The sequence below is a fragment of the Formica exsecta genome, unplaced genomic scaffold, assembly GCF_003651465.1.
Source record: "Formica exsecta isolate Colony F162 unplaced genomic scaffold, ASM365146v1 scaffold71, whole genome shotgun sequence".
NCBI lineage: Eukaryota > Metazoa > Arthropoda > Insecta > Hymenoptera > Formicidae > Formica > Formica exsecta.
The window spans coordinates 251,638-269,062 of NW_021853477.1; the positions used below are offsets into that span (position 1 = coordinate 251,638).

The 17,425-nt window shown below is 32.9% G+C and overlaps 1 protein-coding gene across 4 annotated transcripts in view; it reads right to left on the reverse strand.

Moving 5' to 3' along the window:
* The window catches only part of LOC115243267 (collagen alpha-1(XVIII) chain), a 334,384-nt gene that overhangs the window by 21,917 nt on the left and 295,042 nt on the right, over positions 1–17,425 (reverse strand). For 3 of the 4 annotated variants that reach the window (XM_029820094.1, XM_029820097.1, XM_029820096.1), the window contains 4 exons: positions 5,786–5,867; positions 4,921–5,015; positions 3,545–3,721; positions 2,983–3,180 (listed from right to left, as the gene is read on the reverse strand). In XM_029820094.1, the coding sequence (XP_029675954.1) occupies positions 2,983–3,180; positions 3,545–3,721; positions 4,921–5,015; positions 5,786–5,867 (552 nt within the window). Of the gene's footprint in view, positions 1–2,982; positions 3,181–3,544; positions 3,722–4,920; positions 5,016–5,785; positions 5,868–11,465; positions 11,547–17,425 lie in introns of all 4 variants that reach the window. The other variant, XM_029820093.1, reaches the window with a different exon arrangement.

Sequence of the window (17,425 nt, forward strand, 5' to 3'; positions counted from 1 at the left end):
ATTATAAATTTTTTTATTTTATTTTATTTTAATAAAAAAAAAAAATTATTTTCTGTGATGTTTGTGTACCGCTTTTATAATATCAATATTGACATGCATAGTTACGGAAACAAGTATGTATTAGCGTAGTTATACAATAAATTTATTATTCCTACCCGTAACTTTAGATGTCAATATCTCTTAGGCTGCGTTCCACTAAACGATCGCAACGCTCGCAAGCATGATCTGTCTTTGTTTAACTTTCGATGAGAAAGAAGGATAAAATGATTTTACGAGCATTGCGATCGGCAAGTGGAACGTAGCCTTAAACAAAGCGTTTAAGAATATATCTCCAGAGGAAAATTTTTTCTTGTTTTGAGATCCTAAATTTATATTCTAAGTTAGGACATTTAACTCTGAAACATCCTGTATACAGGGGAAAAGATTTGTAGAAGCAAGGTATATATATACAAAACATTTAAAGTATCTTTATAACTTTGTATTCAAAGTGAAAATATCAATATCCATTTTCCTAAGATTTGTTTAAACCAGAAGCAATTAAATAAAATCGTTTTTGTGAGCATCATACCTCGACACATCCATATTATCCTTCGTGTTTCTAAAAAAAATAAAATTTGAAAACGCCATGGATGATATTGGACATATCAAATTGACGCTCACAAAAAACGATACAATTTAATCGAAAAACTTTGATGGCATGCTAGTGTTTTTATATTTATTGGATTTACTCGTCACAGTATATTGTAAAATCAAAATGTATATTAATTCTACTATCATTTTATACAATCTACGATTGTAGCGACAGGAAGCTTCCGGTGTTTTTCGCCCTCTCAACTTGGAAAGTAACGAGAGATTTTACCACTGTTTTGCGAGACGCCTCAACAATTGCCGGGCTGAGTTAATTCCTTTTTTTCCCGCCAGTGTAACGTTTGGAGATGTGTCACTGGCACTAAAACAGAAAATTGTAACGCAAGAGGGCACTTCTCTGCATTTTCTCCTTTTTCTTTTTTTTTTTTTTCTACGATCTTTCTCGTAGCCGAGTATGAGAGCGGGATAAATATTGCGTCACGGAACCGATCTTTTCCAACGGTATGTGGACGCATCTGCATCACCCGGGTTTGTGTCGTGGATAAAACGGGGCGATGCGGTCCGATAAGCGCGACGATGCGATGCCCTCCGCTCTGCCACTATATTTCCGCGCGCGTCGCCGCGCTTTTCCTCCACGAGAGAGCCGCATAACAAGAGAACAAGGTGAAAAACGACCGTATCTCCGGGGGTAAATTGACGGTTTGAGGCGCGACAGGATCGTTACGTTCCCGCGACAGCACGGAGATTTCTTTTCCCACCCGTGGCCGGAAGAGCATTTCAGAAATTGGACCTCCCCGCTGACTTTGACAGCGTGGAATATCAATCTTAAGTGGATTTAACTCGTTTCGCGAGATAGCTGCTGCGTTGCTGAAATGGGGAGAGTGTCTGTTCGAAAGAATTGTTATGAAAAATCGGAAATATCGCGAAAGATAATTGGGACACTGAAAATGACGGAATGTCGAAAAAGTAAGGGGATTAAAAATTTTTAAAAACTTTAGGATTTTTTAATAGAAATCATTTGCTAAGCAATTTATTTATATCAATGTTCCAATGTCATATTAATTACATTCATAACAGGATAGTAAAAAGTAATATAGTTATTTATTTTTTTATATATATACAGGGTGTCCCATAATTCGCGGATCACCCGCCATGTGCAGGTAGAGCAGATGAAACCGAGAAGAAAAGTGCTTTACCATTTTGCGATTTTCGTAATAATTATTAAGAAATTAATTTAAAAAGATGGGCCAATCCATGCCTTACACAAGCGCGCGGCGAGAAGGGCCTTCCAAGTTAAAAATAATGAAAAATAAATTTGCAGTAATCAAAATATAAAGATGTTAAATATCTGAAAAAAAAACAAAAAACTAAAATTTTGACAAAAAAGGAGACTTGTTTTTTTTCTACTTACATCTCTACATACAATGATCATCCGCAAATATGAATGAGAAATAATTAACTGGGATAATTTGCTGAGTTTATGCACAATGGAGGATGGTACCAAATGCGATATTTAAATAGCATACTTTTGATAATAAGCCCAACGATTCCGCGGGAAAAGATACGGTCTCCATTTCCCTCCGAGTTTCTCGTTGCCGCGAGTCCGTTTCGGGAAAATAGCAAATAATACGACTGAGCTAGATTTATACGCGGATAATGAAAATATCTTGAATGGAGATACTTATCTGCTTATTATAGCGACGACTTCGGTCGGGCGCACTTGAATTTCCGCTACTTCGCTATAATCGCGTACACAATAAATGTTCTTCTCCTAGCGAGAATTCCTCAATGTCATATCCCTCGTGTTAACATTTTATCGCATCACTCTCCACTTTTCCTATTTTTATTTTCATATCGCTGCTATATTTAGCAGAAACCACCATTTAACCAAACATTCAGTTTGCTTTCGTTATCTCGCTGCTTATCATTAGACAAATATAATTGAATTTATCAAGTTTTTAATTTTATAATAATAACAATAGTCATTTGCTCCGTTGCTAAATGTAAATATTTCGTTGTATAATTCATACAAGTTATTTAATATCAGCTAGAGACACATTGTTGAAAAAAACATAGATATTTTAATAAATGATAAAGAGAATGAAGTTTTTCATAAACAATCATTATCGTCACATTCTCATTTCCGTTACAACAGCTCGCGCGGCCATTGGTAAGTTGATGATAATAGAAAGCAGATAATAAAAGAAAAAGAATCTCGACGGAAGTTTTATGCAGATTGCAACTTGTCGCCGGAAATAATGGGTATAAAGAAAATCTCGCAGGGTAAGCAGAAGTAGTCGGTGCAAGCCGCGGAGGAAGCGTCTGGGAAAATATTTTAACTCGGCTTTCAGCCTTGGCATGACAGATCACATTCAGGCGTGGTAATCTACTTACGTCATAACTAGAGAATTCTCCTTTCCCAGGCGGTCCCGGCGGACCCTGCGCGCCCTTTTCACCGGGAATTCCGTCGCGACCCGGTTCGCCCTTCTGACCTTGGGGACCTTCCGGCCCCGGTATTCCAATATCACCCTTGTCACCTTTCGTCCCGGACGGGCCGGGCAGCCCTCTTTCCCCTGGCTGTCCTGCCACACCCTGAAATCGGGATGTTAAATCTCGCAATTAAGCACAACGATATGGCATATCCGCAAAGAATTGAATCGCCAGAAATTAATATAGTTTTAAACCGAAATGATTAAATTTAACGCGAGAAGAAGGAAAAGAAAAAAATTTGAAAAATTCTAGAATTTGAATATAATAAATGATTCATATTAATCTTATAATATTAGTAATCGCTGCATTACGTTTGTTTTCTATGATGTAGAGATATTACAATATATTATATATTTTATTTTGCCATAGTGGAACAAAAGCATATAAGTGGCTATATTATTTTCTCTCTCTAGTGCTTTGATTGATAATATTCTAGAATATACATATATAGAACAAAAATCTCTACCGTAAGACCCGTCAAGCCTTGTTTGCCTTCCTGTCCCGGTACTCCTGGCTCACCCTTCGGCCCTTGTATCATCTTCGGCATCGTAAAGGAAGACATTAAGGCCGTAGCGTTACAGGTGCAAGTGCCAGGGTCTCCTTTCTGACCAGGTGGTCCCTGTGGTATCTTCATTAGCCAATCCTTTAAAAAGATCGATTTATTTAATACTATTATCGTAATTTATAATTTCACTTTAGTAAATCAATTATAATAATATTGAGAATTATATATATACATATACAGGGTGTTCCGGAACAACCTTCCGTCCGTGAAATGACGTATTCCTGATACAATTCTAAGACGATTTTTCCTTTACCAAAATTTGAATTGAAGCGTAATTTTTGAGTTATAAGCAAAAATAGTTAACATATATATATATATATATATATACATATATAGTAAAACGAGAAGTAACGTTAACAATTAGGCTTTCATATTTTTTATACTTTTCAATTTAACTTTTATGCAACTTGTCATTAGCTCTTTATACGGCGACATAATCAAATTTTAATGGTGTCCTAGAAACGGGTAAATATATACTGTATGTATATTATTGCATACTAAAATAACGGCGGAAGATAGTAAATAGCGCGAAAGCTGTTTTGGTTGTAATCAGTGTTACACGCGACAGGCACCGGTTCTCTAGCGTCGATGCTAAATTGACTCATGCGAATAACAAGATAAATGAGTGATCCCGGATTCAGGCGCATTCAGGCTGCCTTCAATATCGTGCCTGGCGCTTGGATAGTTGCGGATGCGATCGCGGTCCCTACAGTTAATTTAACGAGATGTCTACCACTATATTAGGAAACAGATATCCCCTTCATTCAGAAAATCCCAAATGAAATCAATATTCCTATATATGCGATGAATGCAATGAAATAAAATATAATCTAGTAGACTAGTCCGTACATATAGGTCTATGTATATTTTTAATATATAATTTAAAATATAATTTATTTCTTATTGTTAGTCAATGACATATATGTAAATCTTTTTTATTATAAATTATTTATTGCCTTCTTATTGGCATTTTTTTGTTCTATTTGAAATGGAGATGTATTTATCAATAAACGAGTAATCTCAAAATAGATTGTTATGAAATAAAAACAAACATTTTTTATCAATTAGAATAATTTCTTAATATAAATGCAATTATCATTATAAGTTTAATCGATTATTTAATTTCTATTAATTATTCAAATACATATATTGGTTTAAGAATTATTTAAAAAAAAGCACTAGAAATAATCAAAATAAAAAATAATTGTTTTTTTTATGACCACCTATAATGTATGGAACTAGCTTATAAGAAAGTCTTAATTGAGTAATGCACTCACTTCATCGCGACCAGGCGGGCCCGGAGGGCCTGGAGGACCCCTGACGCTCTCCCCTTTATCCCCTTTGTCGCCTTTTTCGCCTTTCGGACCTTTATCTGAAAAAAAGAACGAATGTGTGTCCGTAAGTCCGCGCAACTTCGTCGCTCTTTATTTTGACACGTCAAGATGATTTATGCGCGCGAAAAGTAGATTAAAAAAGTTTGCTTCATATTTTATCATCGTTTCTTCGACGCGATACTTCCGAAGTCGACGGCGCGCATCGACATCATCTATGGTGAAATTAATAAACGATTTTTAACACGCCGTCCCATCTTTACTAGGAATATCAGATTTAGAAAAAAAGAGGATATATCAATGTTTCGGTGATTAATTGAATTGTTAGATTATTTCGAATCATTGTTACGATACATTGCTATTTAACGATAGTTTGAATATCCTTGTAATATAGATTGGAAAAATATCGTGAATGTAATAAAAAAACAATAAAAAGTATATTTGATCGCAAGAAAATTGATACGAAAACTTACTTTACATTTTATAACTAAGAAAGAAGAATTAAAATTTTATAATAATAGATAAATTGTCATGCAAATGTGACAAGGAATCAAAAAATGGAAACGTCGAATAAGTACTATCAATTTGATTAAAAAATATTAATGCGGATAAAAAATTTTAATTAATTTATATTAATCCAAGTGTCAACAAGACATGGGTAATTTCGTAAATCAATTTTTTTCTATATTTCTAGTATTTACAGGAATGACGTGGCATAGATTGCTACGTTTCATTCGCATAATGCCATATTTTATAAACAATTAAAGAATATTGTTATCGCGATTAATACATATTTGATAGTCTTACTTACAATCTGGATTCGGAGGCGGGGGTGTGATGAATGGCGGTGGATTACTCTCCTCGCTTTTGTCTTCGTCCGCATCCCGACTGATCTGAAAATGTATTATAAGCAATGCCGATAAGATCGGATTACGTTATCCTGTCAGCGATACATAATAGGACGATTAGTAGATAGGATCGAAGTCGTCATCGTCGATTGCCAATTCGGGACTTGATGCAGGCGTGCGAATAACAAATACACAGCATAAACATTATTTACAGCATTTAGTTGCGACGAAGATGGTGAAACAGCGCGGCTGGTTTATCGATCGTTTGCTGATTAGTTATTTTATATGCAAATTACAAGTATATATATTGTGTGAACCACAATGTTGAAGCGACACGCGACAATGTGTCGACCGTTTTTGATTAGCTTCGCGAAGGGGCGTCAAATATTTGCGTAGTGTTGGTATAATGTCATTGAAATTCATGAAACTACGTTAACGGGAAGTTTCATAGCGTTTTGATAAGAAAGGAGAATCAAGATTGGCCTGAAATGAGTTTATAATTATGTACAAATGATGGAATTCAAATACCCAAAGACACAATAAAACGTAAAAGAGCATGACAAATAATATATGTCTATAAGTAAGAATTAAAGTATTATTATTAATATATGTATATATGTGTATGACAAGACAATTTACACACGATATCTTGTTCTTACGTTTCATCGTGTCCCAATCCGGTTCTTGTCACGGTCTGCCGTCGTAAATTATTAGCTAGTAGTATAAATGATCGCATGCGCCAGTTGTGAACAATGCAATGCCCAAGTAAAGTTCTCCAGACGTGATGCCGGACCTGTCTTGTACGTTAAAAGCGAATAATACATCAAGCAGTGACGGTGATTAATGAACTTCCAAGCCAATCAGGTAGTATGGTTAGCACACATGACACCAGCCCTAAGTATTTTCCGATAATTATCGGTAACGACGGCGCTTTATCGGGCTGAGTCGACATCCGGTTAGGATTTTTCGCCGATCGAACGCGTTCTTGCATTATTACAAAAAATATCGTTTCCCATTTCCGCCACGAGAAATCTGTTAATTTCCTCAAATTCGTCGAAATTACAATCTCGAATTTTCGATTTTTTTTTTATATCTGAAGATATATAATATTAATATTATATGAAAAGATATATACATGTGTGTATATAATATTAATAGATATATTAATTAAATATTAGGGACATTTAATACGCAAGATTGAATATTAATATGGTTTGATGAGATTTTGAAATATCTTACTTTCTGTGTGTTTATACATAGCTTTTAGAATTTATTCAGTAAGCTATCAAATTGTTTCGTAGTAAAAACATAAGAGTATGAATATATTGTTGTCCAATAATTAATTATTTATAAAATCTAAAACGCAATATGATATTTAAAATGAGTCGTACAATATGATAAAACTTGGCTTAAATATAATCTGTGCCATTCATATGCATAACTTGTGTATATATATGTATCTAAAAATTCATGTATATATAAATTCATGAATGCATTGGAATCTATATATAGTTATGAAAGCATTAAAGCAATACACATATTCGATATTTTTATCTCTTTTTTTTTTTTTTTTTTTTTTTTATTTTTTTTTTTTTTTTTTTTTTTTTTTTTTTTTTTTTTTTTTTTTTTTGAAAGAAACGCGATAAATATTTCACATCCAAAAACTAAGTAACACTACAATGTAATTTGTTTTTGGAATGTTCGATTCGATTTTTTCGAACGGGATTATTCGCGGCCGCTTGTTGTAGTACGAATGCACAAACAGTTTAATATTTTTTCAATCTATTATTTTTTGCCGACTAATACCTTTTGTTCGATAACCCAATATTTTTCCGAAACGTTCTAATGAAAGGAATCTTCTCATAGCCGTATTTTTCGTCACAATAAAGATTCTGATTTTTCGAACGCAGATTTTGTAATATTTTTTTTAACAGTTCCGTTGCGTATTCGAACGTCACCGACATACACGCGTGCGTAGGAACAAAAAATACATTCGTCGCATCTGTTGTGCAATTGCAATAACGCGTAGTATCGAATAAAACAAAAGGAATACTCTCAGCATCGGTATGTAACTATCCGTAGCTTGCATTTATTGCACGCGGATTCGCTTATTTCACGTTGCGGTGGATTTATAATGTCGCATTCGAATGAATGCCATTTATTATTAAGGGCATAATACAGTTATTTACGATTACAATACGCATTCGTACAACGAGAATATAGAAAATAAAATAATAATAATGCACAAACAAGCATTACGGTATATTATAACGGGAGGTTATTTAAAATAATGTATCTCTCGTTATTACCTATTTTAACACGAGTGTTGCATAAAGAAAACATCCCGAAACGCTTTAATAATCGATTGTTTTGTTACTTTTCCGTCGAACTGGGTCAGATTCATATAGCCGTATACAATAATAATCCGGAATTCTTACGTTCTTTCAATATTCTACTGCCAGGCAAAATTTACAGTACACGATCAAGTGTAGCTTGAATAATTATGTATTTTGACTTATACGTATACACATATACAAAGTTACATACATCGCATACCGAGGGAAATGTACGCACTGGGAATATGAGCGGGGTTTCAGTTTCAACGAATGAAGTTTCAGCTGGCACTGCTGCAAACGCTCGTCATGTTTAATTCGTGCTTTTTTCCTATATACGTTCAGGATGCTGGAATTACGCGGTATCCATATATATACACGCACACACACACGCATACACACATAATAACACCTGCCGTACGATTACAATAGCAGTGTAACGTGTCGCTATGGGCTGTTGAAATCGCTCACCCGGTATATAGCCCGGTGATCAGATCTCCTATGCACGAAAGCGTCTTTGCATCTCGCCACCATATCGTAACGTAGATTCTCCAAGTTTTTCGCGGAATGCGGGAGATTTTACAGGTGAAATAAATTCTTTCTTTCTCTTCCCGCGCGCGAAGAAAAGCTTGCGTCACAACTTCGTCTGAATTTCCGGGCGAGCGCAAGGGAGGTAGGATCTCCCATCAGGGATTCGTGATAATGCAGGATTGCTATCATAAGAATATATGCATTCACTGTTATTTCATCAATATATCTTTGCAGTCAAATGGGATAAAGATTGAATCGGTATTGATTCGCGGAGTCAACTGTTATTTGTTGTCACTCACACAAAAATGGATCTCTGTTTGATTATTAAGTGATAAAACAATTAATTAATATTATTTTTTCATATGTCCAACCTACATTTAACGGAAAATCTTTATTCCAAAATAATATCATATATGATCTTTAAATGAAAGAAACAGCTCTTAATATCAAATATGTATTTATCGTGATAATGAGGTATTAATAGGCAATTGTGAATGTATTTCAAACATGCACAAACTATTGAAAATAATTATTTAAATAAGATATTATTCAAAAGTTTATTCTCTCCGTGAGAATAATAAGTACACAAATATATGTATATATATAATATTTATTTAAAACACAATAATTAAAATTAGGGAGAGGGAGAGGGGGAGGGGAGGGGGAGGGGAGAGAGAGGGGAGGCATTAGTATTTGACATAATAAATCATGAATAGAATATATTAATCTTTTAGCAACACTCTCTTTTAATTGTTGAATACTGACATGAGATAAAAGAGGAAGAAAATCGATATCCTATAAGATAAAATCGGAAGGGAAATAAAAATCGAATTAGCAAGCTAATATGTTTCTAAATCTTTAAAATAAACTGTTAAATTAAATTGAATCATAAAATAAACTGCAGAATAATAGTCATATTGCATATACCGATTTAAAACCGATATGTAACTGCTTTATTACTTGCCGACAATATCGTAGATTCAATATTGTGACGTATGTGGAGAAGGAGAGATATTAGTAAAAGGGTATTAAAAATTTTACGGCACATGCAGAGAGCAAAGTGGAAAAATACCGACAACCATTTCCGGTGGATGGAAAGACGCCGTAGTATACGCGAATCGGATTAACTCAATGAATTTAGTAAACGATAAAAGCATGGAGAACTGGATCGAAGACAAAATGCTATTGGCTCGGTACCAGATCGCCGATCGCTGTGATGCAAACTCTCGCTTAAATTTCCGGAAAGGCAGGATACACATTATGCACATGACGGATCGTTAATTCATTATCGAAATCTGGTGGGAAAAGACAGAGTCCGTCTCTATGCGACGCATTAGACGCATTGCTATGGCTTGTCGTTAGCCTGTTGACTTGTGGCGTGTGATTTGCTCCCAGAAGTGTACCGGATAGAATTCTTCTTACACATATGTATTTCATTTACATTCGCGTTATATGCAAATTATGTATGATTTAGGGTTGGCGTTAATAAATTATCTAAAAGAAACAATCGGTTTTTGAAAACCATTTTTTTAATAACGATTGATTCGATTAGTGTCACAAACCGATTTTATTGAAAAACAGATCTTTCAAAAATTTTCTGAACTTTATAATTTTCCATTTAATTAAAATAAAAATGCAATGCGTATGCGGCTTTAATCATGAATGGAGCAAGCGAATCTGTTCATCTTATATAACGCTCCTAATTTATTTATTTTATAATACTCCAGAGATATTACTCCGATACACTCGCAGTACATATCAATTCATATTTCTTTTGAGGGTAAATTTAACGGTTTTACGTAATTTATATGCGCTCTATTTCTAAAGCATGCCGAAATTTCATTCGGATTACGTCCAACTTCGTAATGACTGCGGATGGATGGCAAAGATAGAGCGGCGACAGGACATTCCTGGTAAGCAAAGTTGCCAATGCGAAATTCTAACAGAATTTTAGAGAGATTAGCCTCCTGGTATTTACGAGATTATCCGCGTAACCCAATTTCTCGTTTCTCTTTCTCCCTTCCCTTCTTTACTTTCTTATAATGGCCGAGCTTTTAAGAAAGTTCTCATTAAAACTTTGGTCCATTATAAGGATTAGTTAATTTAAAGAATATAAACTGTAATATTGTCGGCGAATTTGTGAAATCAATCAGATTATTATAAGTGATTATATATATATATATATGTACTAGAATTAAATTATAATATGCTTTTTAAAGCAAAAACATTTATACTTGTTCCTATATTTAGTTTTCTGTCTTTAATTTAAAAAAAGAACTTTTTTTCGCGCTAAATTAAAATGAAATATTTTGTATATGCATTCATCAATATAAATAATTTTATCCTCTATCTCTGTAATTGTATAATGATAAAATTACAGTAAAAGATGCACATATCGTTTTCTTTTAGCGCAGCTAAAACAACTTTTATCAGTTTTTTTAAATATTTATTTTAGTAAAAAAATTAATGATAAAAAATTAATGATAAACTTGAAAAGATGAAATCTATTTTTTTATGACGTATATATAAAATGTATTCGCAATCAGAGAATTTAGGCATGTTCATAAATTAATTGTCGCTTCCCCGTCAAACGATTATATTTATGATAACGTTCCATGCGGATTTTCAACTCCGTTAGTAAATTACCCAAGCTTCCTCTCAACGTTTAGAAGTTAGTGGTCTAGCGGTGTGATGCAACGGATAATTAGTTAGTGCATATAGTGTCAATGTAGCGTCACAATTTAGCGAAACCGGAGCGCAATTAGCGGCTCACGTCTACCTTATTCAAATCAGCGTTGCCAGAACCATCGAACAAGTTGAGATCGTAATCACCAGAGCCGAGCTCTTCTTCTGCTGGAAACTATAAAAACATGTGGCATTAATAAATGAATACCGATAAATTGTAGATTCTTATTAGAGATCGATGTTCAATATCTTTTCCTTAAACGAGATTGATGTAACGAGCATAACAATGAAAAGCACAAGCAACAAGGAATCTAAAAAGATTTTTATTTAAGTTTAATTTGCTGTGATATTATAAACGCGTTTATAATAATTAATATTTCGTGGCAATATTTCGTTGCTCTTATTGTTAGCTGGTTTTTCTATTTTATTAAAGAGAGAAAGAGCTATTGGAGTATTCGAAATATGCACTGGAAATATTATATAATATGGATGCTACATACGTGGAGGAAATTATTTTAATCAATCGCTTTTGAAATAAGCTTATCCTTTTCAAATATTTTCACATTTATGCTATAATAACGGCAAAGGGAAGATAAATAATTATCGCAGATTAGAATAGCGTTTAATCTTAATCTCGTTTTAAATTTTATTTAAAATTGATCATATCATGATCAATCATATTGATCATATCAATTATATTATGCTATATAATGATATCATATCGTCAAAACAAAATTAAATTTTTTTTTAGTATATTATATTCGTATTATATACGCATACATTATCTTATATATCTATTTAACTTTTAAATTATATTCACTCACAACGAGGGATACAAGATTTATAATTATTTAACATAAATAACGGATAATATATTAATATCGGATATATATATATATATATTAATATATATCATGGATATTTTCATTATAATTCGTGTTAATTTGAAAATCTGTAATTCCGTTGCCAGCATATGAATAAACATTTTATAATATGATAGACAAAATATGTTATATAGAATATCATAGTTATTACCAGTATTGCCAGTAACAAATATTAAATGCATGCAATTGGTAATATATTTTGATTTTAATAAAATTAGATTCATCTAATCTTCTACATGCTAGTTCTGCATTTTATATATTTAGTATTAGAATTCTGTATTCTTTGATACTTTCGAAATTTCATATTTATAGCAACCAATCAGTTGCAGTGTATATCGTACTACGGAATGAGCAGATACATAAATATACGCGTCTAACTTGATACTCGTATCGAAATTTCAGAGAAGGCTACGCATATCGAGTCAATTGGTTTGTTACGTAATATTGGTATTTTACTCGATTAATTTGTTCAACAAGGTATTATAATTAATTCATGCTTTTACAATTTTTTTTAAACTTTAATAATATTTAAGAAATAAAATTTATATTTAAACTTAGCTTTTTTTTTTGTAAACGATTACCACACATATATGAATATAATGCGAATCTCAGATCTTTTTTTGGGGGAATACTTCTGTCTGTCAGTGTTCGTTGATTTGTGCTTAAACATCGGCATTTTTCCTGAAATTTCTCGGAACTGGTATCGAATAAACGTATCTTCGAAAGCGAAGCACTTAAAGGAAAGAGCACTCGACCTCGATCACAGACAAGCCCAAAATATTCGGGATGATATAGAGGGATAAAATATCTCACGAATATTTCACGATATCTGGCGCGGATTAGAACTTAAGTACGAGAGTATTAGTCGTATAGTATGCCGAATCATCCTTTGAGAAAGCGCTGCATTTGTGCAGTGAATATTTCACGATATCTGGCGCGGATTAGAACTTAAGTACGAGAGTATTAGTCGTATAGTATGCCGAATCATCCTTTGAGAAAGCTGCTTATCATATTTGCAACAAAAGATATTATATATACAGTTTTCCAGAATTGGTAGAAGGTAAACGCAGCGTTATCCACGACGAAATTTGGAGTCAATTTTAAGTCAGTTTGGAATCAATTTTAATTTGGAATTGACGGAAAGAGAATATTAAAAACATCGTTATATATTTATGTAACTTTTGGAAGTTTGATTTTTGATATCTATGATTAATTCTCTCTTTTTTAAATCAGACAATTCTTTTAAGATAAAATCTACTTTAAATTAAATAAGGAATAATATTCCATTATTTTTGATTTTTGAAATTTAATTTGCAAAATCTCTTCAGACTTATTGATTTATAACTCGAAGATCATTAACGCGTTTTCATTAGGAAAAATTTATTCTATAATAGATTTAGCAAAAAACGATGTCTATTTTTCTTCAATTTTAGAAGAGAATCTACATTATCTCTCTCTTTGGGAAGAAAACTTATCTTGGTATGATTTATATACATAATTTATATAAACAAATTATATGAACAATTTATATAAATAATCGTGGAATTAAAAATTTCAATACGAGAATATTGAATTAAGACTATTGCTATAATAGTTTTTGAGTTAAAAGTGACCAAAGTTTGCCAATAATATGTGTAAAATTCCTGCGCTCAGGCCCGTAATTACTTACACACGTTCCGATCTATTATTTGTTAATGATTTTTACAAGATAGGTAATGAATAAATTGATTTCCGCAAATATTTCTCCGATCAAAAGACAAAAGTAACGCTCGTTTTTAAATGTGTGAAAATATTAGTTTCAAATTTTTCTATTTAAATGTAATTATTAAATCAATTATTTAAATATTGTTATTTTTTTAAAGAAATAGTTAAATATTTTACGTATAACGATTGTAACTCGTTAATATTAACTGACCGCCTACTAACGTAGTATCTAGACACATAAGAAGCAATCAAATCATCTGTGCAGTAGAAATCAATATAACCTGATTTGTAAAAATCAATAACAGATGACAGATCCGTACGCGCGTAATTACGGATGAGCGCGCGAGTTCTACATGATGTCATTTGCAAAGTTTGATCGCTTAGAACTCAAAAACTCTATTACGGAGTATATATATGTATATGTATGTACACGTATATACCGGGTGTTCCATTTTATTTTGAACAGGCAAATATCTGGAAATTACGAGATTTTAGAAAGAAACGTTTCGTACAAAAGTTTTATGACTTCGAGGGAGATATAAGATGATGCTATTGGTTTGACCTTGGATAGTTGTTTGAATATCACGTGAAGGTCACTTTCAATTTTTCAAATGGAAACCCCAATTTTTCATTGCCTATTCTTGTAGTTTACCTCGAGAGCTTTTAAAAATACTACAATAAAGTATTTTTTCATTAAGTACTTTTCGAGTTATAAGGCTTGAAGTTTACAGTATCGCCGGCATTGGTATTACCCAAGATGTACTACGCGGAGGTTTAAACAATTTTTATGAATGTTTGCCACATTCAACCGTTGGTCATCAATTCGAACATTTGATAGATTAAAAAAATATTAACACAACGAAGAGGATTTGGAGTCGTTAAATACTGCGGGAGTGACGAAATGTTCAAGCCTCAACTCGGAAAATATTTAATGGAAAAGAATTTTATTATAGTGTTTTGAAAAGTTCTCGAGATAAGTTACAAGAATATGTAATGAAAAATAAGGGTTTTCATTTAAGAAATTGAAGGTGATCTTCAAACGACTATCCAAGATCAAAACAATGGCACCATCTTATGTGATGACCCCTCGAAATCATAAAACTTTTATACGAAACATTTTTTTTTTTAATCCCGTGATTTCCAGATATTTGACTGTTCAAAATAAAATGGGACACCTTGTATATAATTCGCATATAGTATACTTAAACAGATCATGGCGCATTTTGATTGATGTTTTCCAAATACTCATATTGCGTGAGGCATGAGAAGAAGGAATTTCTGAAAGGATCTTTTAATTTCACGTTCTGCGAGAAATGAGGATGCGCAATGTGTGAGAAATCGCATATATATAGGGGAGCAGAGAGTTGTAAAATCTTCTCAAGAAGAATGTTATATGAAGCGGTGAAGAGCCGTGAAAGGGTTGGGCTTGTAGCGTAATATAAATCCCACAGCACGTGAAGAGTAAGTGCGGGGTCCGCCAGTTACTTGCGCGATGCTAAACAGTAAAGCAAACTGAAAAATCGGCGCACCTGTCTTGGTTGTCACGCCGTTACGCATACATAAAGCGAGTGGATGTATTGATTAAATCGATTCTGGTTTTAGGGATGCCGCCTTAACTTCAAATTTCCAATAAATTTTATTTTAAGAACTTTCTACTTGAAAAAGAGAAAATACTGAGATGTATCTAACTGTATATTATATGTCTTAAATAAAAGTTTTTAAAGTTTTCAATAAAATAATAGAATAAATATAAGTAAATATGAGAATTTTTCTTTCTTAGTAAAATATTCAAAAGATGTTTATACATATATGTATAACATTATTCAAGCGCTATATAATTTTCTTCTTTTATGCGAAAAAGAAAATGGGCACGTCGGTTGCATAGCGCTTTCGCTATAACCCTTGCGGTACGTAAGACCTACAGGGTTAACGTTATTCGCGATTGCAAATTATCGTCGCGCGCGTACATGTACAGGCTGCTTCTAAATTCATGGCCGCTAGCTGCAAATAACGATAATTTCAACTTGCCGCGAGTTGCAAAACGAAATAAAGCGCGCGGTAACTCGATTTACGCGAGCGGCCGTCGGGATATTCGGCTTTTTTTTTCTCTCCCTTTTTCTCGCGGGATTTTATGCCTTTTTCGATACGTTTACGTTTTATAGGAGGGCATTATATCGGCGCATGTGTTTAACCGCGTCTGAACAAATTTACGTGTGGTACGTGTGGACGCGAATTAATTCGATCGCGACTGCGTTTAAAATGCGAATCATTTTTCCTTATTGTTAGCGTAGATTCGCGATTTTTTATTAATAAGGATTGCTCGCGAAAAATTTGACGCGAAACACGCTATAAGAGTTTCATGAAATTTTCTCGAGATTCTTCAAAACGCTCTTACATATTAAGCATTTTGGCTGTACAATAGTAGCAAAAAACTGTCAATATTAAAAAAAAAAATTCATATTTCTTACGTTTGCATTGTTTAAAAGATCAAATAAATAAATCCGGATTATAAAAAGAATTAAAGTATCACAAAATAATATGGTTTTTATAACGTCTTCGTAAACAAAAATAGTTGCATAATAAAAACGAATAAAACTTACAAAGGCTTTAATAAATATAATAAATATAAAGAAAAACAGGCAATATGAGCCAGCGCGGTGTGGAAAGCGCAAAAATGACTAATAATAATTATAATTAACGCACGCGAACGTCTCGGTCCCTTTTTTGGACCTTCATCAGCGCATTGATATATTAGATTCAGTTAAAATTAAAACATAATAATAAAGATGAAGGTTCAAAAAAGGACCGAAACGTTTGCGTGCGTTAATTATAATTATTATTAGTCATTTTTGTGCTTTCCACACTGCGCTGGCTCATATTGCTCGTTTTTTTTTATATTTAAAATAGTTGTAATTAATATTTTTTCTAATTTATGACAAAAACTCCTGATCGGGAATATTCCCTGAAATCAACTGCAAGAAACAAAAAAAAACGAGTGATTTGCAGAAAGAGAGAGAGAGAGAGGGGGGGGGGGGAAGAGAGAATATTTTTTTACAATTTTTAGTAAATAACTTTTAAACGAGTAAATGGATCTAAATCAAGTTTTGTACAAATATTTATTAGAGTTTTCTTGGTGTGAAAATTTTTATCTTGTTGATGTTTTTTCCTTGTCAAATTTGTCAATAAGTGCTACAATACGCGATTTTCCATAAGAATCAATACTAATTTTGAACTTAAATAATTTTCAAAGCATTGTGCTCAGGTTCTGCACATACTCAAAAGAAATAGTAGAACAGTCTACGAAATTTTCATGCTTTTGTTAATGTTTTGACATATGACGCATACATCCTTAAACATTTGATATTCATTCTTCGTCATTCTACAATCAAATGATTAAATAATTTATTCTTCTTTCTAAAGTTTTACAAGAAATTGTCTGTTTTATCATAATTATCAATTTTTAATA